Source organism: Rhipicephalus sanguineus, chromosome 11, assembly GCF_013339695.2.
Source record: "Rhipicephalus sanguineus isolate Rsan-2018 chromosome 11, BIME_Rsan_1.4, whole genome shotgun sequence".
In the NCBI taxonomy this organism is placed as follows: Eukaryota; Metazoa; Arthropoda; class Arachnida; order Ixodida; family Ixodidae; genus Rhipicephalus; species Rhipicephalus sanguineus.
In genome coordinates, this window is record NC_051186.1 from 2,920,393 (window position 1) to 2,944,267 (window position 23,875).

The 23,875-nt window shown below is 46.6% G+C and overlaps 2 protein-coding genes across 3 annotated transcripts in view; one reads left to right on the top strand and one right to left on the bottom strand.

Annotated features, from left to right (window-relative positions):
* The window catches only part of LOC119374121 (glucoside xylosyltransferase 2), a 102,792-nt gene extending 93,310 nt beyond the window's left edge, over nt 1-9,482 (bottom strand). For both annotated transcript variants that reach the window (XM_037644188.2, XM_037644186.2), the window contains exons 1-2: nt 9,183-9,482; nt 5,920-6,089 (exon numbers count right to left, since the gene is read on the bottom strand). In XM_037644188.2, the coding sequence (XP_037500116.1) occupies nt 5,920-5,942 (23 nt within the window). In that variant the 5' untranslated portion in view covers nt 5,943-6,089; nt 9,183-9,482. The remainder of the gene's footprint in view (nt 1-5,919; nt 6,090-9,182) is intronic.
* Nucleotides 9,483-12,315: 2,833 nt separating this feature from the next.
* Nucleotides 12,316-20,851, top strand: LOC119374215 (uncharacterized). The gene is made up of 5 exons (XM_049410832.1): nt 12,316-12,319; nt 17,181-17,284; nt 19,181-19,320; nt 19,991-20,058; nt 20,835-20,851. The coding sequence occupies exons 1-5, from the start codon at nt 12,316-12,318 to the stop codon at nt 20,849-20,851; spliced, it is 333 nt and encodes a 110-aa protein (XP_049266789.1).
* The last annotated feature ends 3,024 nt before the right edge of the window (nt 20,852-23,875 follow it).

Sequence of the window (23,875 nt, forward strand, 5' to 3'; positions counted from 1 at the left end):
GGAAAGGACAATCCGTCCAAGAGAACCGAGCGCACAGCTCTGTACCCGTAGAGAAGGGGGAGGCTGTGAAAGAATCCGATCTGGCTCAGGAAAAGCACCAAAAGAGTGCTTTTGAAAAGAGGCGTCCACTTGTGTGCTACAATTGCCACAAGCCGGGTCATAAGGCGGCGTGCTGCAAGAATCCAAAGGTTGCTTGCCTGTCAGTTGACAGCGGGAAGGAAGGCATGCAACTTTTGGAGCCATATATTCGAGAGCTCAGAGTAAATGGAAAGGAGTGTCGCGTGCTACGAGATTCGGCAGCAACAATGGACGTGGTGCATTCCTCGTATGTAGAACCGGGGCAGTTCACAAGAGAACGCGCTTGGTTTAAGCAAGCAGCGGATGCGCGAAACGTATGCCTTCCGATTGCTAAGGTTTGCATCGAGGGCCCCTTTGGCGTATTGCATACAAAGGCTGCTGTGTCTGACTATCTGCCGACACAGTATTCCTATCTGTTTTCAAACAGATCAGATTTGTTGCTGCGGCAGAGGAACCTCACGTTCGGGAAGAGGGTTGTGCGCGCGCTCACTTGCTGGAAACCACGAGGGAGGCGCAAAGGTTGTTTAGGCGACTGTAAGCTTTTCGGGGAAGGGCGCCGCAAGCAGATAAGCACAGTGTAACGTTGAATACTAAGAATTTATCTTGTATTCAATTTTGGAAAGGATGTGCTTGATAACGTTTGGTCGCCTGCCGATGAGGAAGGAATGCAGCGATGTTTTTAAATTTTTACATTCCTCTTTATCGCAGAAGCAGACACTGAGATAGTTGTTTGGTTACGTGTTTGTTTTCTTAACGTAATAGTACTCATTTGCCAAGTGCAATGAGCGAAAGCGTTTTAGCCAAAGGCTAGCGTTGTTTATCTTGAGGTTGCTTGTTGACAAACCTTCAGAGCGCTTGCGAGTGGCGTCAAGGCGTGCGATTTAGGGAACTTGATGGCGTCGGATACTCTGGCTTGTGTATTTGGGTTCATTTTTTTATGTGAGAGGTTTACAATTGTTTTTTTTTTGTGGTTGTGCTACATCACGACATGTGTTTGTGAATTTGAGCTGCTTATTTCAGGTTGGGCTGTTGGAATTGCTGCGGCTATTGTAATTGAGAACAGGTCACTTTGTTTGAAGTAAAAGCCTGGTGGGTCTCAGGGAGAGAGTGCGGGCGCTTGCCTGCTTGGTGATTGTGGTTCTCGCGTGGCTGACACAGGTGCTGTCTTTCGAGAAGAAATGTTGGCCAGCAGAGCAAGAAGCTCTTCTCCGATTTTGGACAACACTACCAGATCTTCGAGATCGCCGGAGGTGGCGGAGGAATGCAGCAGAGCAGCATCGGGGTGTGCACGGCTTCAGCACACCAGCATTGTCTTCATCGACCTCTCCCCACAAAGGTCGTTGACCTTTGTAAGTCGAGGTCTCGGCCTGCCGCCAGGGAAGCTGTTACAACACGGAAGCAAGGGTCCTGCGCCAGCAGTAGCTGTTACAAAGCAGATGCGAGGGTCCTGGGCTCAGCTGTCCCCAAACGAGACTTCCCACCTCTTGGAGCCCCCCTGATTTCGGAGAACGGATTTGTCACCTACACCTGCCATCTTTCCCTGAACCGGGCGCTTCGGCTGGAAGGTAGCAGCTACGCGCAGGCTTCTCCAGTATGCGAGGAATGCCGGCTGTATGTTGCAGGGGTGACGGCAATCAAGTCCTTCAGCCGGGTCTCCTCCATGGAATGCCGAGTGTGTTTTGGTGGAAGCTGGTGCCTTTGTTCGTCAAAAGTTTTTCAGTTCCCCGAAGTGACATTGCCCCCCCTTTCTTCCGAGCGAGTCGGACGTGGAGAGTGGGAGTGAAGTGGTCCCTGCATTGCCATCCTCGGGGCGGTGACCTATGTGTAGGAGGGACGGACCCTTCAAAAGCGTGCACGTTTGTGATTGGACATTTCTAGTTAAGGAGTTTTCCTGTCTTGGAAATGAAGCGTACCGTATTTATTCGAATCTAGGCCGATAGTTTTTTCGGAATTTCTTTGTATCAAACTCCAGGGTCGGCTTAGATTCGAGGATTTTGAAAAACGCGGCATTTTTCATCGAGAAAAGTGTTGCAAAACTAGCGCCACCTAGACAGTATTGTAGCCGTTAGTAGCCGAGCCAACACCTGGCTTAAGTACGCACACGAGGCCGCCATTTTTAATTTTTATCTTTGTGGCGAGTGTTGAGGCGAGCCGTTCGTCAGTTCGAGTCTCACTTCGAGTGGGCTGTGTGTGACGTAGCTCAATGGCGCCAAATGAGCGTAGTCATTATAGTGCGGCGTATAAAAGGAAAGTTGTGCTAGCCGCGGAGTCGTCCTCCAACGTTCAAGCCGGGCGGGAATTTGGAGTGAATGAAAAGGATGTTCGTCGCTGGAGGGTCCAACGGGAGAAGCTCTTCGCGTGCGACGCAACGAGGATGGCTTTTACCGGTCCACGGAAAGGCCGTCACCCTGAAATGGAGACGGCATTGGCGGAGTTCGTTCGGACGCAGCGAGCAGCTGCCCTTCCAGTGACAACGGAAGTGCTCCAGGCGACGGCGAGGGCGCTTTCAAGGGAGCAAGGTGTTTCGGCGGCAGACTTCAAAGCCAGCCGAGGCTGGCTGCAGAAATTCATGAAGCGCTTTGGCTTCAGCCTCCGTAGACGCACCTCAATCGCCCAAAAGTTACCGGCTGACTATGAAGAGAAGTTGCTGGAGTTCCAGCGTTTCGTGCTTAGGAAAGGGAGAGTGTATCTGCTAGGCCAAATCGGCAACGCGGACCAAATGCCGATGTATTTTGATATGCCGGTGGCATACACAGTCTCAGAAAGTCTTTGCTTTTTACCCGGCCTACATTCGAGGTAAGTTTTTTTTTTTTTTTTTCGAGCTTCGGACTTTAGGGGGTCGGCTTAGAATCGGGGTCAGCCTAGATTCGAGTAATTACGGTATTTAAAGAGCAGCAGAGCGTCTGCTGAGGACGGATCGATCGGACTAGATGCCGTTCTGACAATCCTGTCCTCTATGATGTAAATAAACGTCTGTTAAGTTTTCCTCAACGCCAGTCTCTCTGCCTCGGCTTCCTGCTGTTCTGGACATCCCTGGGCCCGCGGTACGATTCCCGCCGCTCAGCTCCACGCTACCCCCTGGGTCCGCGTCGGCCAACGACGCAACTCGTAACACCGCGAAGCCACGATGTTTTAAGTACATCAAGCAGCTGCCTGTCGGACTACCACTATAATCGAAAGGCTTGGATGACCGCCGAAATATTTCAAGCCTGGCTGCGTCAGCTAGACCGTCGCTTTGCGGCCAAGGCTCGGAAGGTGCTGTTTGTGCTTGACAACTGCAGTGCGCACACGAAGGTGTCCGGGCTCGACAATATTGACCTTCTGTTCCTGCCTCCAAACAAAACGGCTTCCCTTCAGCCGATGGACCAGGGAATTAAACAGTTCGTGAAAAGCCGCTATCGACGGCAGGTGCTTGAGGGAATGTTGCTCTGCATGGAGGCAGGCAAGCCGTGTGAGGTAAGCCTGCTCAGCACAATTCACATGCTCACGTACGTGTGGAATAACATGCCGCCTGAAGTAGTCGCCAACTGCTTTAAGCATAGCGGCTTCGTGCTCGACGTTGCTGACCCAGATGTGGCCGATGTTGCAATGGCCGACCCGGATGTGGCCGAAGAGCAAGACGGGCGATGTGGGAACATCATGGCAGCCGATGTGCCCCTGCGCGATTACTTCGCAATAGACAGTGATGTTGCCGTTCCCAGCAAAGTGACTGACAGCGATATCGTTGCCGAGGTGTTGGATGGCGAAGGAGAATCGGCTAACGAGGACCCGAGCGAATCAGACGAACGTCCACGCCACACAATGACGGAGGCTGCACACGCGTTGGCCGTTTTGGAGGACGTCTGCATGATTTCCTCAGACAGTGAGCGTGGACTGAGCCACCTACAGGAACTTCGCAAAATTGTGATTTCCTCGCACATTTCCTCCACGAAGCAAACCGCAATCACAGACTTCTTTAAGAAATAAAAGTCTGTTGTCGGAAACGCTTTGTAGTGTTTTGATCGTACTCCCGATAATTCGGACCCTCGGTTAATTTGGACTTTCTCTCCGGTCCCGTGAATTCCGAATTAACGGGGTTTTACTGTAGTGCACTTTAAGACACGAACACATGCATGTAACAAAGATACTAGTTTCTCATATCCATTTTTCGTAAAATTTTTGTGCAGATGTACCAATGTATAGTGTGCTTCTGCTGCCTTATTACTGTGCTATAACAGGTAGAAATTACTATCTCATAGAAAATAAAAGTGTAGCAATAGTTAATTCACAGAATTGCATTAAAGCCTTTTTAATTATTGACTTCAGGCGACATCTTAAATGGTCGTGTTAGAACCTCACGACAGACATATGGCATTTAGTTGTAACTAATTTTATGAACTGCAGTTTTGAGTTGTGTTCAACTGTGCGGCGAAAATGCATTGGCGTCATATAGTTCTAGCTTCACTGGGAACATAGTATTTACTCGATTCTAGCGCGCCCTCGATTGTAACACGCACCCGTTTTCCGCGACCAAAAAAAAAAAAAATAAAAGTAATGCATCGATTGTAACGCGCACCCATTTTTCGTGAGAAAAGAACAAAAGAAGTCCGTAGGAGTCAAACTTCGCACATTCGAAGAACAAGTATTTGGGTTTTAAGGAACTAAACTTTCAAAAAAGTAAAACACAAAGTCAAAAAGCGGGCCTTGCCGCTAAAACTGTCACCACTACGGCGGCGATACGAGTCGGGTAATGGATCAGTCCTCGTCGCTGTCGGACAACTCCTTGTCGCTTTCAACACTCTTCGATTTCGGCGGCCCTGCTTTGGTCCACTGAAACCTTTTCGTGAAGCTTTGCTGTAAAAAATCTTCTGCTTATGTTTGCGCCAGTCTCGCACGCATGTTTCGGGAACTTCGAACGACCGCGATGCGGCCCGATTTCCGTCCGTCTCTCTGCACATGTAATAACTATTCTTTTAAATGCGGCATCGTGGTGCACTCGTCGAGTATTTAGAGTCGGCACTTCCATGCCGTCGATGCGAACGCAGAACGGCATGACAATCTCCTCAGCATACGTACGAACTGAAAAAATGGCAGAAATGGTCAAAGCGCGTAGGAGGCGGCCATTTTGAAATGTCGATGGCAATATGATAACCGAGTTTCTTTTTTTTTTTTTCCGGTACTCGATTCTAACGCGCATGCGATCTTTGGACTCGTTTTCCCGGAAAAAAGGTGCGCGTTAGATTCGAGTAAATACGGTATGTAATACTAGAAGAGAGCAAGTATGACTCATTTTGCCGACGTTGACTTCGCACGTCTCGAAACTGTTTCTGTGGTTAAGCAGCTACTGTCTATAGTTCGTGCACGCTGACGGGAATTAATTCTGCCTATTCAACATGCGCTGAAGCTGTTTAAATAGATAATGCGACTTTTTAAAAATAAATGGTTCTCAACTTGCGACTTATCCTAAATATGTATTGTTCACTAATTACTATTAAGCCAGGTAAAGAAGCGGATTCAGTGCATGTGAGTGTATATCATAGCCTAGATATAATACTGAAAAACGAACGTTGGCCGTGAACAAGCCACGCAATGACCGTTGGGCAAAGGTCACTGGCCCGTGCGTGGGCCATAATAAAGACGTTGGCAGCCATGACGCTGGCCCAACGCTGACTGCCAACTACGTGCCGGTGGTCAGCAAACTGGCTGGCCATTTACAAAAACCAAGCTCGGCCCCATCCCAGTGGCTGTGAACGGGCCATCGCCTTCGTACGTGGCCATGGGCGTCAGCCCACGCTTCCGCCGAGCTCATTTTTTTGCTTGGGTTAATCCTCCTGGGGTCGGTACATACTCAAATGGGCTTACCCGAACTGTCGGCTCGGTGACATTCGTTACGATGCCTGCATACTTCATATGTCCCAATTCTTCCTGCAGGGCTTCCTGGAGAGCCAGCAGTACTCGTCACATTGCTTGGACGCTAGGCGTGGCATCGTAACGTAGAACCACCAAACAGACCCTTTCCACGCAGCCGGTTTCTGTAAACAAGCGGACAAAGTTATTTGAGATTTCCTCAACTGTTTTGCATACAAAAGCACCATCGCAACAACCATTCCTGCTGACAACTTGACCCACTGAACCTGGGAGACACGGTTCGCATCAAAGAAAGGCTGTGGGGCACGGAAGTGCAAGTTATCGAGCCTATGACATATCCACAATCATACAATATAATCAGTGAGGATGGCACAATCCTACAGTGCAATCAAGAGACATATAATGCCTACAAGAGAAGCTTTTCGACAGAGAGGCCTTCACGAGCATGCGCAGAACCTCAGCCAAGGTGCAGATCAAAGTTCTTCAGCATACTGCAGCAACGATACCTCAGTGTCACCGCCAACAAGAGCAATCCTGCCTCATTTGATGCTCCTGCAAGCAAGCGGCAGCACCAACAACCTGTACTTAGAAGGTCAATAAGAGAGTGAAGTACGCCAGATGCTTACATATGCTTGAAATGTCATTTCCCAAATGTAAATGTTTTAGTTCTGTCAAATGTTTTCTTTTCGTTTTCAAAAGAGAAAGGGATGTATCATATCTGGAGCAACATGGGCTCAGCATGTACAGCGGCATATGTGATGTGACCAATATCTGTACCACTCATGAACAGCAGTGGTGTGGGAGCATACCTTCAGCCTCTGATGTGCATAATAAGGCTGTTGAGCCTCATGCTTTCAGGAGGCAGGGAATGCCCCATACTACGGTGGCGCAAAGACTTCATCCAGTTGAAACTCATTATCCTGTCTGCAATGCACTTTGTGCGGCGCTCGAATTCATCTACACTGCGCGACTTGCCGGTCGCCTATAACCGCGCCCTCCGAGCCTCAACCTGGACAACAGAAAATTTGCTGCTTCAGGGCTCCCTTGTGCTCTACCTCCTTTCTTTCTATCTTTCTCATCCTTCCCGCCCAAGTGGCACAGTTGTGATGTCCTCACCAGACAGACAGTTACTGCTCCACTTCCCCCCTCTTCTGTATTTTTCTTTCAAGAATCTCACCTCAACAAAACAAGGCAGTTCTTTCTGCTCCACCTGCTCCAAGCTTCTGGTCATTTGTCGCCTGCGGAACACTAGCATACACACATCACCTCTCTAGAGCAGCCAGCCGCAGCTCTGAATGTTGGCTGGCGATAGCCTCACCCAAACTGCATCTGGTGTCCATGAGACCGCTGGGTGCAGTTGCTTTCACCTGAACAGGAATGCACCATCCGATGCTTTCATTCCTGACGAGACCACTTTGTCTCTTAAACTTTTACCTAACAAAACGATCACGTGCGAGGCAGATTACACAGGCGGCAATGCAGCAGAGAGTGCATGGCAATGTTGATCGGGGCCAACATAACTAGGACAGAGAAGCTCCCCTATTTGTGACAGGAAAATCACAGAAACCTAGTTGTTTCAAAGACACTGATATGCTGCCGCCAGGCTGTGCTGCAAAATAAGAAAGCCTGGATGACGGGCGAGGCTTCCAAGCTGTGGCTCAGAAAACTGGGCCGAAAATTTCAGCTCGGCAAGAGGCATGTCTTCCATAGTTGCTAAGCGTGCATGGTTGAAGCTGAACTAAGCTGGTTTTTCTTCCAGTGAACACCACTACTGCTCTTCAGCCAATGGATCACGGCATCATAAAAAGTTTGAACAATCTTATAGACGCCACATTCCAGAAAATATTACCTTATGCTCCTAAAATAGCAAGGGCTGCACCATGCCTTATCACGACCCTACATATGCTAGTGTGCGCCTGGAGATATCGAGAGAGTGACTGTTCCTGCAAAATGCACATCGACCTCACTAGCCCTCATATCACCCTCCAAGTTATTTTGGAAGGTGACATCACCACAAGGAGAAAAAGGAGGGAAAGCGTGAAAGCCTGCTTGCTCTCACCCTTGAAATTAAGCTCATATGACCAAATCACAAATCAAGGGCAAGCGTGAAAGCAAGTGGAGGTGATGCACACTCGCAGGAACAGCCAAACCCTCTCCTGATAACACAAAAACATGTAACGATCGGCACAACTGTACACCCTTCCAATGCACTTGGCCACGCGTTCTCGCGGTGGCGTGTAGTTTATAGTGAGCACAACACTACACTGTACGGTGGGTGACAGTTGGTCAGGTTGGCTATTTAGGCCTATGTCAGTAGTTTCATCATAGGCCAACGTGATGCCAGTGTCAATACTTCAATGTGGACCAACCTTTGGCCAAGCTCAGCCAGGTTTGTCTGTGACCTAGGTCGAGTGCTGTGCCGAGCACTTTTGTACCATAGGGTAGTGAGAGCATTGTGTCAGGAAGGGTCCCTTTAATTAAGTGCTTTTCAGTACTAAGCATAACCAATGTGTCGTTATTTAACATACTAGGCTGCGGACTACAGGAGCACATTGTTTCCTTTCTACTAAGGGGTAGGGAGGGGGGGGAGCAGTGCCAAAACATTTGCCCCTCCGTGGTGCGCCTTCGGCTCTCACTATTTTGCCAGTCATTATTGCCAGAGTCGTCAGCGAAGGGCTCTAGCGCGCCTGCAGGAGAGACTGCGTGATTCTTTGACTGCTACCTGAAAGCCGTAATTTAATTTCCATATAATACAGCTAACGAAGTGGGTAATTCTTTGGGCCTGGTAGTTTATACAATAAATGCTTACAGTGGAGAAACAACACGGACAAACGAAGAATGAAAACACTTCACTCATTCTTCCTTTGTCTGTCTTTTCTGCGCTGTAAGCCTTTATTAGCTAATGAGGCCAAAAAGCCCCCTCGTGCCGACTGAATACCCATTCCCAAAAGCATATAACGTCACACGAATGTTCTGTGTAAATTGTTTATGAATCCCACCTAGGCAATCGTGACAAAATTTTTGGCGTGCACTGAGAGCCGCATCTGAAAACGAAATCGTGTCATTTCATAGCTACAAGCAAACTAGATTAGGATTTACAAAAGCAACTTGTGCTAGCGACTGTATCGCGTTCGCGCTGCACAAAGGTCGTCTTGCAAGACACAGGGCGAAAAACTATTGGGGCAAGTTCCCATTATCGCAACTTGCGAGGAATGTATGAAGCCTGAGATAACAAATCAGGCGAGGAACGTAGTTACCTTTCCGGGTTGTCGCGCTCGCCGTTGACCAAGCCACGGACTGGACGGTTTCATGGCTCCTTCACCCATACCTACCGCCGAAGCGTGGCCTAGTAAACAAACCGGGAGAAGTGGTCTCTGGAAACTTGCACCGTTCCTACTACTTAGTACACGGTAGTTGCATTATTACATCGCTTCGTCTAACTCGAGTTCATGCAACAGGCATGTGCGAAAAACCATGCCTGACTCAAAGAACAATAATAGCGGGATCAACATAAAGAGAGTTTAGTGCAACGGGTGCAACGCTGACGACGCTGAGCTTGTATTTTGACTCGCGCTTCGCACGCCGCAGGGTTGCTTGATGGGCCCTCGAATTTTCGTCGCACCAGGCCAGCACCCAAGGAGGATACATAGAATTCTCCTTGCCAGCACCAGGGCGGGCGCTTGGAAAAAAATATTAAGTTGGAGTTACGGTGCCATGCAAAGTTATGTGCTGTTATTCTCGGTAAACCGCTTAGCATGCGTAGAGCGACTGTACATTTAGACAGCGCGCAGAGTTTGCAAAACAACGGCATAAGAGTCGTCATGTGCGGAGATACGTGTAGCATGACCTCCGAAATTTGACTCGGGAGTTGGTTGCCAACAAATCTTGGACATGTCTTGGAGGCCATGCGTGTAGTCGTTATTCCTGCAATGACGCCACCACAGGACGCTGCAATCGAAAGGTGTGCTGAGCGCGCTAAATTTAAATGTACACGGTTAACCTCTCCGGATTTGCAGAATGCAGTGGTGACGTAACAGAATTATAATAAGCACAGAATGCGCAAAATAAACACCACGAACCCTTAGGATGCATCACTGCAACAAACCGAGCTGTTTCTGTGTTGAGGGAGAGGCCACCATCCCGATATGTGAGAGTACCTACACCAGCCACCAGTTCTGGAGTTCGATTCTTAGGTTCTTCTAATGGAAAGGGAGGTAGCCTGGCCTCGCGCTCGGTGTTGACGGTAGTTTGCTGCTCACACCATGGAGCCCCAGGCCGGGGTACCTCTCTTGCCTTTAGAAAAACCATTGGGTGTCAGGCGGCGCTGGGAATCGAACCCAATGCCTTAGAGGGGGCACCAGCCTGACGGCACCCTTCTCCCCCAACATCACTGCCTTTGGCTTCCATCACGAAGCTTATTGATTGATGAAAAATCATCTAATTAAGCTTGTATACATCCACAAAGTTTAGGTATCTCTGCGTAAATTTGAACTGGTACTGCAACATAGCCGATCACGAAAGAAACAAAACAAAATTGGCCATTACACCAGCATCTAAATCGAGAAAAAAAAAGCTTGCGCACGGATTGAATTTGAAGTGTCAAAACAAAGTCATTCCGCTTTACATAAACGGACTTGAGGAAACTACAAGATAACAAACATATGTGGCAATTTCCCGCGAACGACGACGGTAGAGCGTTCTTCTCTGAATGGCAGCGGTTGTTTTGGTTGCCGCTCAGGGAAATTTATCATTTACCTCACCTCACGAATGCGTCGTTTATCAAAGTCAAAGAAAGAAATGTCGCGCAAACAACTGTTGAACAAACCGGTCCCATGACCGGGGGCAAGGAAAGAGGCGTGAAATATTCTTTTAAACTGGCTCTGTCGACACCGGAAACGCGGACAGGCCTTCGCGATCCACCTCTCCTTTCGTAAACTCTCCAGCGTCTTTCGCCTTTCGGCTTGGCAGCTCGGAATATGTCACTGTCCGCTCCTCCATGTGGTTTCGCTGTGAGAACAAAAAAACTAAAGGACTGGCGCATCCTGTCTCGATAAGACAGTCCGACACGTATTCAAATTCAGGCCCGGCTACATAAAACGAGTTCTCTTCGTCCCAGGTCCTCGTTGGTTGGTCAGGCTCCCGTGTCAGCAGACAGAGTTGCCGGAGATGGAGGCGAATCATTTCTGCTGTAAGTTACCCAATTTTCGGGACTCATGACCTTAACATAGAGATAAAGTTGCAGCGGGTAGGGAAAGCCGCGTTTATTTAAAGATTGATGCAATTAGTGCTCCGCAAGGCGTCCCGAGTTTGGTTAGGGAAAAAAATGCGTGGTTTCGGATGGAATTCCCAGTTTACTTTCTATGGTTCGGTTAGCGTTTTTGTCTCGCAGATTTCTCGCAGTCTTTGTTCGAAATACTTACCGACAGCATTTGTTCCGTCAGCCTCGGAAACAGCGATGGTAATCTCACGGCACAAGTTTGGAAGTAAACGCGACCTTTGCAACAATTTTATCAGTCTCTCTAAGCAGCAAGCTTCTAGAACATATAGTGAAAAGGCTTGGTGTTGAGTTCTTGGTACATGAAATTTTATCTTTTTGTGAGCATAATTGACGTGGGTGACTAACAATACTTTATATGACCACTAAAAGGAAACAGCTAGTAATCAATTTAGAGCGATAATATATTCTTTGACCACTTTACTGCCTTTAATTTCATCGTCACAGGTTTATTCATATAAGAGAAAGTAAAGGTCGAAGTATCATTTTTAAATTTCCCGCGGAGATCTCTGCGCATGAACGTCAGCGTGACGTCAAAGATGTCAAAGTTCTTTTTTGTACTTTGACCACATTGTCTCAACGAAGTTCCCTGAAGTTTGGCACGTTAAATCTCTGGCCCCTTCAGAGGACAACGCCCTTCACTTTTGCCGATTAAGAACGACGTAGGTCCTGGAAAACGGTGTCAGAATTTATGACGTCACAGCGAGTTCATGTGGGAACTTCACTTCAAGATAGCGTCGCCCCACGCATTTTTCTTCTGTGCGTTGTCTGGCCTATCATGTATTTTTTTTTTTTGCGGCTGATCTTGTGCTTTTGTCATTGAGAAAAGGTGTCTTACTAAAACGACACGAATTTTTCTTTTAGAGTACTTTTAAGTAAATTATCCGAACTTATAGGTATTGTGTCTGCCAGTCATTTGACCTAGATTTTCAAATTGACCACACAATCACCGACTTTTCACATCATTTCGATAGTTTTCTTCCCTTCAGACTTTTGCTGAAAACCTATATAGCAATAAATGAACCATTGTGACTTGTATGTGCGGCTTCCTATCTAAATACAAGCATTATGTCGGTTACGGAGCAGCCAAATTGTCTATCACTAATACATTACTAATGGGTGAGTGTCGGGTGAACTTATCTTCTTGCCCCATTGATGGTTACTTACAGAATCACGCGTATTCAAGTCCGGTCTCACCCATACCACTACGTCATTTATCAGGCCATTAGCTCTAAAGAAGATAAACCTTTTAATATTTGCTCCGAACGATGTTGTACATGTTGCTCCAGGCTTGGCAAATGAACCTTGATTTCAGCAACACAGCCTTCGTGCCCTAAGCAAGAGGTATCTGATGGTCATGATGCACTAATCCTATCCCCTGCCCCCACTTCGTAATTGTTCTTCACTGCAAGATATGCTTGAATATAAATACATGGGTGTTCCATCTACAAACAATTCGTCATGGTCCGAGCACACCATAGTTTATCGTGTAATAGAGCGCTTTATTGTCGTGGTTCCTTACAACAAACGCTTCGTTAAGCTCCTACGCTTACGGCTCACCTGCAAGAACACACTGCGCCCCGTCTTTGTTCTTCGTGTACCTACTGAAAATCAGGCATATAGAATTTAAAACCTTTTCCAAAGAAAGTCATAGCCGCTTCATATCCCAGCATTGGGACCATAAGTTCTCTTTTTATTATAACTTGTTATCTGTGGATCACTTCGTGCACGTCGTCAGCTTGATTACTCTGCGTTTTAGGAGCTGGCTCGCCAGGTTCTTAAGTTGGGGCAAAGTCCCGCGCCGTAAGCGTAACCTTAGTTCCGGAGGCGACAGCTGCAGGCGCAGCTCGCGCGAAAGAGAAGTCTTCTTCCTCTTGTTCTTCGAGCGCCTTGATGATGATATAACGCAGGCAAAACGACAGACAGCATAGCCAAATGTAGCATGCGCACGCTCGCGCGAAAAAGAAGTCTTCCTCTTGTTCTTCGAGAACCTTGATGAGGATAATAACGCAGCCGAAACCACATATAGCATAGCCAACTGTAGCATGCGGCACTCGCTCCACTCCGGCAGTGCGCTTCGATACTAATAACATGAACGAAGAAGACAAGGCGGTGAAGCGGAGGGCTCGAAAGGCAGCAGCAGCGCGGGCTCGCCGCCAAGATACTGCGGTCAGAGCTCGCGAGGCCGCAGACAGACGTCAGCGTCGTGAGAACCCCGAGATACAAGCCCGCGAGGCCGAAGCTGCGCGGAAGCGGCGGCAAGAGAACCTCGAAGAGGTACGGGCGCGGGATGCAGCGACCAAGCGCCGAAAGCGGTCGTTAGCTGAAGTTGGTGGCGCCGACGCGCGCGATTTCCACGACCACACGTTCGGCCACAGCTGCAAGGTCTGCGAGCGCTTGTGGTTCGACAACAACCTGACCACAATCGCTACTATAACAACGTGTGACGTCTTTATATGACGGTAGGGGAATTGTACGGAGCATTCACGGTTTACCCGATTATCTGCGAGCCAGCTCCTCAATCATCATTCACTTCGTGGATATGGCGTGATTTTTTATACTTAGCTAACACTCGACACTACTTATGTCTAACACATGAGGAGTTTTTTTAACACGAAAGTGTTTTATGCCGGGGTCCACCAAGTACATCCGTCACGGATATGACGTTGATAAAATGGGCGCCAACGGGTGAGAAAGAAAAAAACCAAGAAAAAGATACCCCGCTGGGAATCGAACCCACGACGTTGCGGCCGCGACGGCAAGCGCCCGACGCACTACCGACTAAGCTAACTCGGGAGATGCTAGACACGGCGCGAACGCGCCTTATATCTTTCACATATTCTCTTTCGCGGCGGGCGGAGCGGGGCGGTGCCGCCGTCTGTGAGATGTGAACAGAAGTAATGCTTCACGCTCGACACTTACTAGCGCTTACTCCGAGATTGCACGCGCTACCGGAGGTCATGGTTAAAGCGTCTCGATACCAGAGCGTTAGACTGGCCGCGCTGGCGTCGCCGAGGCACCCTTGACGCAGTTACGTTCTTTGCCTTTGGCTTCGTGTTAGCGTGCGTCGGCTCATCGGAGTAGTGCAGCTCCCACGTGCACCAATGGGATTTCTCCGCCGCCGACTGCTTCAATTGCGAGAGCACCGACTAACAAAACTGCTGCAATATGCGTTGCAGAAAGGACGCGATTTCGACGGGCGAATGTCGTGCCTTGGTGGAGCGAGAGCAGCGCCTGCGAGACAGAGGCCAGCGGGACGCACGAGTTTGCGGCTCAGGCTACGAACCTGTACGTCCCGTGTTGCTGAAGCGTAGTGTGTGTTGTGTATGCATGAGCACAGGCGTCGGCTACCCTTTACTAGAAAGCGCACACCGTGCCGTTTCTCTCCTTAATTGACGACGCTTTGAAGAAGTGCATACTGGGTACCAATGTTGATTATGAGCTTGTTGATATCATCCTTACGCGGGATTCACAATTCGCTGTGTCCAAATATATGTTCACACCTTCAGCTACCGTGCGCAACGGTTTAATCATGATCATGGGCGTTAGTCGTCTCGATATAGACATGCTGTCAACATGGGTGCATCCACGTCAAACGGTGCTATAGCTGCCAAACACGAATAGACATTGTACAAGCTCTCATATATCACTACACAATAAGCAGTACTTCTGTGAAGACACGTGTCACTTTCGTGTTATACCGATTCCTATGACAGAGGGATCAGCCATGTTTTTTTCTAAAAGAGCGGAATCCAGAAACCGAAAATGCGCTAAATTTCCTGGCAACGTAAAGCACGCCTGTCCTTCACTTTTAAAACATCTGTAATCAAAATTGTGCAATTCCTGATTGTAACATGTACTCAAAAAAGCAGTTTAGAAGGAAAAATGAGCCAAATCATGCATCTGTTTCAATCAATTAAACTGAGCCAGGCCAAATAAACCAGCGTTGCATCAACAATCGTGACCAAAACAACCAATGTGGCCGCATCCAATCTGTTTCATTTGTGTCCTCCTATCGTGCTTTCACTCCAGAACTGCTTTTTCTTGGGCGAATTGGCACTTGGCGAAGGACACGAAAATTTTAGGGCAAAACTTGAATGGAAAGAGTAAGAGGCTGACTTTCCTACTCTTGGCTGTCTCTGAGTGCTTCTTATCGAGTTTTGCGCTATACGGCATCACGTCTGTCTTTCGCTCCAGAACGGTATATTCGAAATGGAAGACAGCGGACATGAAGATATTTTGGGCGTTGTTCTATTCTTTGAAGAAGAAGAAGTAATAATATCCTAAACGGCGCTGAATGAAACCAGCTAAGAACGCGCTAAGACGAAGAAGAAGAGCTGAGAAAGCAAAATAAACGCTCACGACTGTCTATGCAACATAGTCTAGGCTAAATCTCGAATTCATTAAAAATAAATTTCCATTCTAATTGACTCTGTAACCTTTATTAGCAGTTAAAAAATTTCACACTCTATGATGCGCCCGACTCTCGGCCGATCCCCCTGAGTGGGTAGGTGCCAAATTCCAATCATCTTGGGAGCATCATCATCATCGTCATAAAGAGTGCTGCTGTTGCCAGGAAGGACCACACGCTCTACGTATATAGTCATCGCCCTTACGCTCATGCAACAAAGGAAGGCAGCGACGAAAGTACAATGATGATGTTAATTTTGTCGCAGTGTATCACAATATCGTTCATTCGCTGCCATTTAGACAGCTTTTGCGTATGCGTAACCAATACAAGCCGAAGTAAAATTTTCCGATCTATAAAAACCGAATCCAGATTTTACTCCTGAATGCTTACGATAGTGTGCTATGTACATGTCAACTGCAATATATATTTTCGGGTAGTTCGGTGAAATGAGCACACTGGAAAGAAAGTTGTTGGAGCAGGCTCGACCATACTTTCAGTAAGAAACAACCGCGTTTTTCTCAACTCCACTAAAAGTTGACTCGGCTTTTTTAGAAAAAAAACCGCCTCATATACTGTTAGCCTTGCTGTGACAAACGCTGATGTTCCAATTAATCGTTGCGTAAGATAATAAAGGGGCACCAATGTGAAACAATGAGCCAATGTAGACTAATAAATTATTCTTTGAGCACTTTATTGTCCTTAATTTCATCATCATACATTTAATAATAGAGGACAAAACGAAGGTGAAAGTATCGTTTATAAGCTTCGCGCCAGAATCTTTGCTCATGAAGGCCAGTGTGTTGTCACGAATGTGAAAGTGTTTTTTTTTTTCGTATTTTGGCCTTGCACATCGGTGGCCCGAAATTTCGTGAAACGTAGTGCGTTAAACCACATCAGAACACCATGTACTTATTTTTACCGACTAAGAACCACGTAGGCAACAGTACAAGTCATAAAAATCTATGACGTCACGGCAAGTTGGAGTAGGAACGTTAGGGTGGTGTCACCGCCTGCATTTCCTATTTGCGTGTTTTTTGTCGATAATCAAGAAATTAATACTATCACGGTAAGAGCGGTACTTTTTGGTATTTAGAAAGGATAGTTTACTAATAAGAAATATTATTCATCCCTTTAGTGTTCCCTTAATACCACTGTCCTCTGAAGGCTTTCCTCTCGTAGAAGCAAGTATCTGCAAAAGACAACTTTATCCATCTTCATCCTAAAGACGCCTGTATGGCAATGTCAACACAAGAACTAATATTTCACATCGGGCGCGCTTCGAAAATGCTCTGCAAATGCATACAACTTCAGCTAAGGACGGTGGCTTAAAGTTATCAGAAGTAGCCGAACAGAGAATGTAGCTGGGCCAAACGTTTCGGCAAGTGAACTTGTCTTCTAGTCTAAACGTTGGCTCCAGTAACCGTCTTTGTTCAATGGGATTTCTCATACAAATGCCTGATATATAAATATATCTTGTTCCAATGCGATTCTCCTTGTATTCAGCGTGTCGAGTTTGCGGCTCTGAAATTGAGAAGTACGTACAGCCTCAATTGGTTTTTACTCCCGCAGGGACCATTCTCGCTGTCCTGTGCTATTCTACAGCCGTCCTTGGCAAGCTGGCTGATCCCGGGGGCCCAAGGAAACTGCACCACGATGTGGCGGACAGCTTCAAGGTGAACAGACATGCTTGTAACGTTTCAGTTTCACGCGCGAGTAACGTTGCCTTTTAGTCTTTGGAGGGCCCAATTTGCCTGCTGCTTCTCGTTGAGCTGTGGTATAGCGTTCCCCACACTTAACCAAGTCACTACCGAACTGCGAAAAAGATCAAGAGGACTGTAAGAAGGCAAGCAGAGAGGGAGAAGAAGAGAAGATGGCGACGATGTAGCTTCAATAACCTAGGTGCCAATCATCCCAGGAGCATCATCATCATCATCAACTATCGAAGGCGCACTGCTTCCGTAGACCTTTACATGTGGGTTTTCGCGCTGCTGTCGCGTTTCGAATACCTCACTGCACGCTGTGTATGCTTCGACACGTGGGCTTAGAGCTTCATTCCACATCGCTGTGGGCTTAAATACGCTTTCGCTTTCACATCTCTAGAAAGTTCTAAGCATCCCCCTATATTTTTAAAAATTTTTCATTTATCTCACGGCTTTCCTCGCCACGTGAGTCCATGTAGCAGAATGAGTGAAGTTCAAAGAAAATGTAAGCAGCATTAACCATACTTGCAGGGCGAGTTGGTTTGTAACAGTCGATGAACGAATCCAGAGACAAAAAGCGCATGTCTTGTCTAGCCCTTCGTTGTCGTCGTTTATTTTCGCTAGTTGCTTTCATCAACGCTGCCTTAATTAGGCTAGGGAAGTATTACCAGAGGTATTACTGAAGGATTATTATTGTGCGTGTATTAAAAAAGATAGCGAGACAAGGCAGAAGACAGAGGAAGGATGGAGGCTGCACACTTTGTTGATGCTGTTGCTGCTGCCGATTATGATTCATTACGCCTGAGCCCTTTGCAATGACTGGGCCCTTAAACCACACACTGGTTGCGCGATTCACATGGTGTGCCGTCGGATGGAGCTCTACACTTCTTCCACGCAGTACTGTGCGTGTTAACGGGACTTGTCACGCTACATGACGTCTGTTTCTTTTTTTTTAATCAGTTTCAATCACTGGCGTGGTTCTGTGGTAAAAGGGCTGACTGCCACGCACAAAACAGTTTTTTTCGATTCGCACTGGAATCTAAGATTTTTATTACTTATTGGTTGATTTATATGCATCTATCTCGAGTTTTCGCTCACGGACAACAGCGATTTTTCGCTCACAGCCAAAGATGCCATCGCAGACGCCAAAATTTCTGAGGCCAGAAGATTGATTCAAGCCGACCTCTGAGCTTTACTGCCACAATAAACCTTTCTGTCTCCCTCTGCGACGCGGGCTCTTTAACGCTGTCACGTTAATATTATTCAGGAAGTAGCTGCGGCCTCTTTTGGGCAACTGGGCTAGGAATGTAAATTCAACTGTGTCACGACTTTTCGGGTCATTGCGTAAATCTGTTACAAAGGAAGGTGTCGCGTTTATAAATAAGTCCTTCCTTGTTCTTAATGTCACTGCCACGAAGTTGTGAACCTGCTGGTGGAATCATTTCGCGCTTTTGTCGGTTGCAGTTTCACTTCTAAGCATTTCAGAACTTCACGTATATGAACTTTTTGTTTTCATTTCATTGCTTAATTGTGTATTTACATCCAGGCACGCAGGCAGGAATTTTTTTTCCTTGGTGGGGGGAGGAGGGGGGGGAGGTGAGCTCGGTGAGTTGTGTACCAAGCGCGCGGGCGAGGAGGGCTTTTTGGGAGGAACATGCCCATGAAAAACTCTAGCAAGAGAGCGCGGGGTAGAGCAAATAAATCAAAGCCTTAATCAACCATAAGATACCACGGAAAGGCATATAAAGGTTAATAATACGTGTGCGATTCCCACTACGTATAGATGTCATGTACGTACGTTAACAGTATTGCGTCCCCCTTTTGCTGCGACGTATACAACCTAAAGTTTCTCGATGTTTGTCGTGTCAGGTGTTCCTGAGCTTTCCGAGTGCTGTGGCGGTCGTAGACACCGACAACGACACCATGTTTAACTGCTGGACGGCGCAGCGCACGCAGATCGACCATGATGCGAGAACGGCGACGTATGCGGCTCGTTTTCCGACGGTTCGGTATGTTGCCGTCGCCATTGGGCTCAGTCGACACTATATTTTCCTTAGAATATTCATGCCCGTGATTAGGGGGTGGGACGGCCACACCCCCTAAGAACCTAAGAGGTCTGCCCCATACTGTTACTTAGTTAGACCAGTGCGGTCATTGTTTAAATAGCAGGGCTATGGGTATGGGTTCTTGGCTCTAATGGCGGCCAAAGACTCCTGATGTTCCATTACGAAAACTGCTTACTTCACATCTTTACTTCCGGAAGGTCAGGGACTAAAGGCAGGGCATTGTGAGAAGCACAACATTACTTCATTTTCTTTTTTTTTCATCCATAGTTAAGAACGTTGTCTTTTGGACTACCAAAGGAGGGGAGGTGCTGCCATTTGGTTGTGATTGACTCACAAGGTTGTTAAGACCTTTGTACTCAGCCCGGAATGCCATCTTGGCAAAGTTCTTCAGTGCGCGATGGCTCCATTGCCCGAGCCACATACATCCAGCGCCAACTGATAGGTATCGCATAATTTATACGGTATCATCATTTTTCCTGCAAATGTATGCAGCATATATTGGGGCATTTCGTTGGCCCTCTTTGAAATTACTTAACAGTTTATGGTACCCACCATCCGAAAATAGGAGAATATTTCTTGGTCATTCTTTCTTTCTTACTTTTTTTTTTTACAGAAGAACCATTCCGTTCCACGTCAAAGCCGAAAAGAACTCTCCAAAGTTCACTTTTACACTCGATGATGGTAAGTTCACTTTCACAGAATACACTTGCAATATGCGTGCTTGTGATATTTACCTCTTCTGAGTAGCTGTACAAAGTGATTACTTGGAATTAACCAACCACTACCATTGCAGACGAAGCAAATGGTACAAATAAAACAGAAGGAGCAAATGTCAAAAGACAAACAGAGCAGGATCGATCATATACGCCAATCTATTGCCTCATGGTACCCTGCAATTTCTTACGCTGAAGGCTTTTCTGTAAATTTGGCGCCAATTTGCAGTAGCACTATAAGGCGTTGTGCGCACTTACAATGGCACCTCCTCTGGAGTAATAGGGAGCAGCGCCTGTTGGGGTCTGCATCTTAGGCACTTTTTTGAACGTATATATTATATATCATTCATAGTAATGAAAAAATCCGTAAACAGGGGTTGTGTGCTCGAGCACGTAACCCCTGTTCACGGATTTGTTTTTCATCGCAAGGTTCCACCTTCCCCTTCCTGTCGTTTTTTAGATCATTTAAAGTATTAATATTTCCTTGACCACCATGTTTGTGCCATAACTATTCTTGTGCGAAAAACTATCAATCAATCAATCAATCAATCAATCAATCAATCAATCAATCAATCAATCAATCAATCAATCAATCAATCAATCAATCAATCAATCAATCAATCAATCAATCAATCAATCAGACTTTTGGAGAAGAGCATTGTGCAACCCAATCACACGATTTAAGGCCACTGGCGTCGAATTAGTTCTGAGAGCACATTATGACTTGGTTCGAAACCGGATCAGTTTACTTCATGGACTAGCGCGCGCAAACAAAGAGCATGATGAAAAGGTGTTGTTAAGGATTTTCATGTACAATGCGTAAACACCAGAAATTCAGTGCCTACCTCTGGTTACAAGTCTTGGGATTTTTGTCGCTTTGTATATCTTGCACTACAATTATGATAATTTGATGCTCCACAAAGGGAAGAGCTCGCAAAATATTTTCAGCGCAATAACTTGTGCAAATTGATGGGTCTTGTAAAATATAGCATTCACTGTCCACATTACAGACCCTATCCCCAAGGAAGGCATATTCTACTACACCGACTACAAAAACTGCGTCATCGAGGACCTTGAGTACCACGGACATCGTAAGTTTATTGAGATACTTCTTCTTTTTTAAAAAAGCGTAATTTCTTCGAACTCTGTCTACGATAAGAATAGCGTCACAACAACGTATGAACCGAGTAAGACACTGTGTAATAACCATGGTTTGAATGACCTTGACGCGCGAATGAGAACATGTGTATATACGTGGTGGACAATATTGCCACGCGAACTCATTTCTTTATTACGACAATATCAGTCTGAGCGCGGAAGCCAGATGCTGAGTCACGTGTTCATAAGCAACGCTTTCGTCTGAATAACTATTCACTGATGAAATGCTTATATGAACACAGAATGACATTTTCACGTAACATTGAAGTGGGAGAAATAATCTTTGAGATAAGACAGCGTGGCGCAAAAGGGAACCACTGTTAACGACACGGCCGTATAGCTTATGCTTTTTGGTATTTCAGTTCACAGTGATATTTATGTCAATTTCCTAAGCTGCCATGTTCTTGTAATTTTTCATGTAATGTAACTTGTAACTTTTTTCAAGCTTCTAAATAAGTCAAATTTTCGGGCGTAAAAAAAACTAGTTGGAATATATTTTATAACAATTTTATTTCGTCGAAAGCATCACACTGCCAGCTGTTATGGAGGATTTTTCCGACGTGGGCAGTCTATCTAATCCTAGGTACCGTGAATCGTGGTCATATCTTCCTCGCCCGATCGACCAGCTTGAGCTGGTTTTAGAGAAGTGAGCTCGAAAGCTAGGCCTCCCAATATTCTTGAGTGAGGCCTTGGGTGTCACTTGTACCGTTGGGTCCTCGACATTGTGAGACCACGTCGCAGAGTGTTCGGGATTAGACAGAAGGTGTGAAGACAGTTGGGCAAATATGGTTGACTTTTGGACAGAAATATTGAACTTGTTCATTCAGACAACTTAATACTATAGCGTTTGCCTGCTCCAGACATTACTAGATACCAGCGTGTATTATTCCAAGACATTAAAAAAAACTTATTATGATCGCTGGATTTATTTCACTGCGCCTTACCCTCCAGACGTCTTGCTGCTTTCTGCGACATTTCCTCCGTTTATTTCAGAATGCGTCCTTTGGGTGGCAAGGGAGGTCAGACATTCGGTGCCTCGGAACTGCATCAAGTACTTCGATGACATTTGCGGTGCCGGCGTTCCAAAGCACAGCAAAGATCTCTGCAGCGACGAGTAACATGACTGCTGAAATCCCAACGTAAAAGGCTTCAAGTCTTGCCCAGAAAATTGTGCTGGCAGTAAACATTTCCTCATTTCCAAAAGCTAATTGTTGTCTCATAATTTTGAAGTGACTGCGAAACTGATATCTCACTGTACCTCATTATCCTCCTATTTATGCTCACTTAAGTCATCTGAATCGTTGCTTGTGTCAAGGAGCATCGCTCTATAGTTCAGCTGTAAATATACCACGGGATTAGTTTCTTTGTCTCGATTATGTCTTATTTTTGCAGGCAAAGAGAAAAAATTCGGCGAACTGATAATAATCTACAAAACTGGAATAGAAATCTTGTTTATTTTCGACACGCGTGTCACAAGGTTCCAATCCGCCTTTTTCACGATGCCCCGGTGCATGCGCCCTTCCCCAAGCGGAAAAGTCGCGAAACATCTCTTCATCTCGGAGGCATTGCTTCTGGCAATACCGGTTTTCCCGGCACCTACCAAAACCCTACCAAAAAAATGACGCCAGGCCTGCGCTCAAATCGCAGCACAGTCACAGCGAAAGCTGGAAGAGAGGCGTTTCTAGAGCGCGTTGTAAACTCTCTTGGGGCTACAATACAAGTCCACTAGAAAGGTACCCACTACGTCATAAATCACAATTTTTGTGAAGTTTGGAATCACCTACTAAGCCATTATTCGTCATTCTGCGGAGAAGCGAGGCACCAGCTACACGTCTGCAAGGCATTATGCGCACTTTGTTGACGCGAGGACTGATGATGATGAATTATGGCTCAGCCCTTTGTAATTGGTTGGAAGCTTTAAACGGCCCACCAGTTATGTAATTTGCATTGGGTGACGCCCAGTCGCTATTTCCCTCTCCCGACATGCTGTATAACACGTTGACGTGGGAGAGAGACGGGGGGGGGGGGGCGAAGAACTTTACTGAGACCCCGTGGAAATGGATCATGCGCTTATGGGCTTCCTTGGAAACCAATACAAGTGCACTTGCGAAGAATCCACTACGCTATAAATCATTGTAATTTTTGAGAAGTGGGGCAGCATGCACTGTGCCATTTTTCGTCATTCTACGGAGAGCCGTAGTACCTGCTAAACGCATGTAATGCATTATGCGCACTTTGTTGATGCTGTGGCTGATGACGATGAAGAATTATGGCAGATCCCTTTGTAATAGGTTGGAAGCATTCAATAACCTACTCGTTGAGCAATTCGCATTGTGTGACGCCTGGTTACGGAATTCGCGTTGTGCAACGCTTGGTGCTTATTTTACTCTTCTACCACGCTATATTGCATATGCTAATGTGGTTCCTTCCCGACATGGAGCCTGTATAGGACCTTTTTGTAAAGCAGCTTCAAGCACCGGCATGGCTCAGAGGTTGAATACTGGGCTCCCACGTAGAGGGCCAAGGTTCGAACCTCGTTCCATCCTGGAATTTTTTTCTTATTTCGTTTTTTTCTTATTTCGAGCGATACTGGTTACGGACACCGGCGGCGGCGGCGGCGGACAACT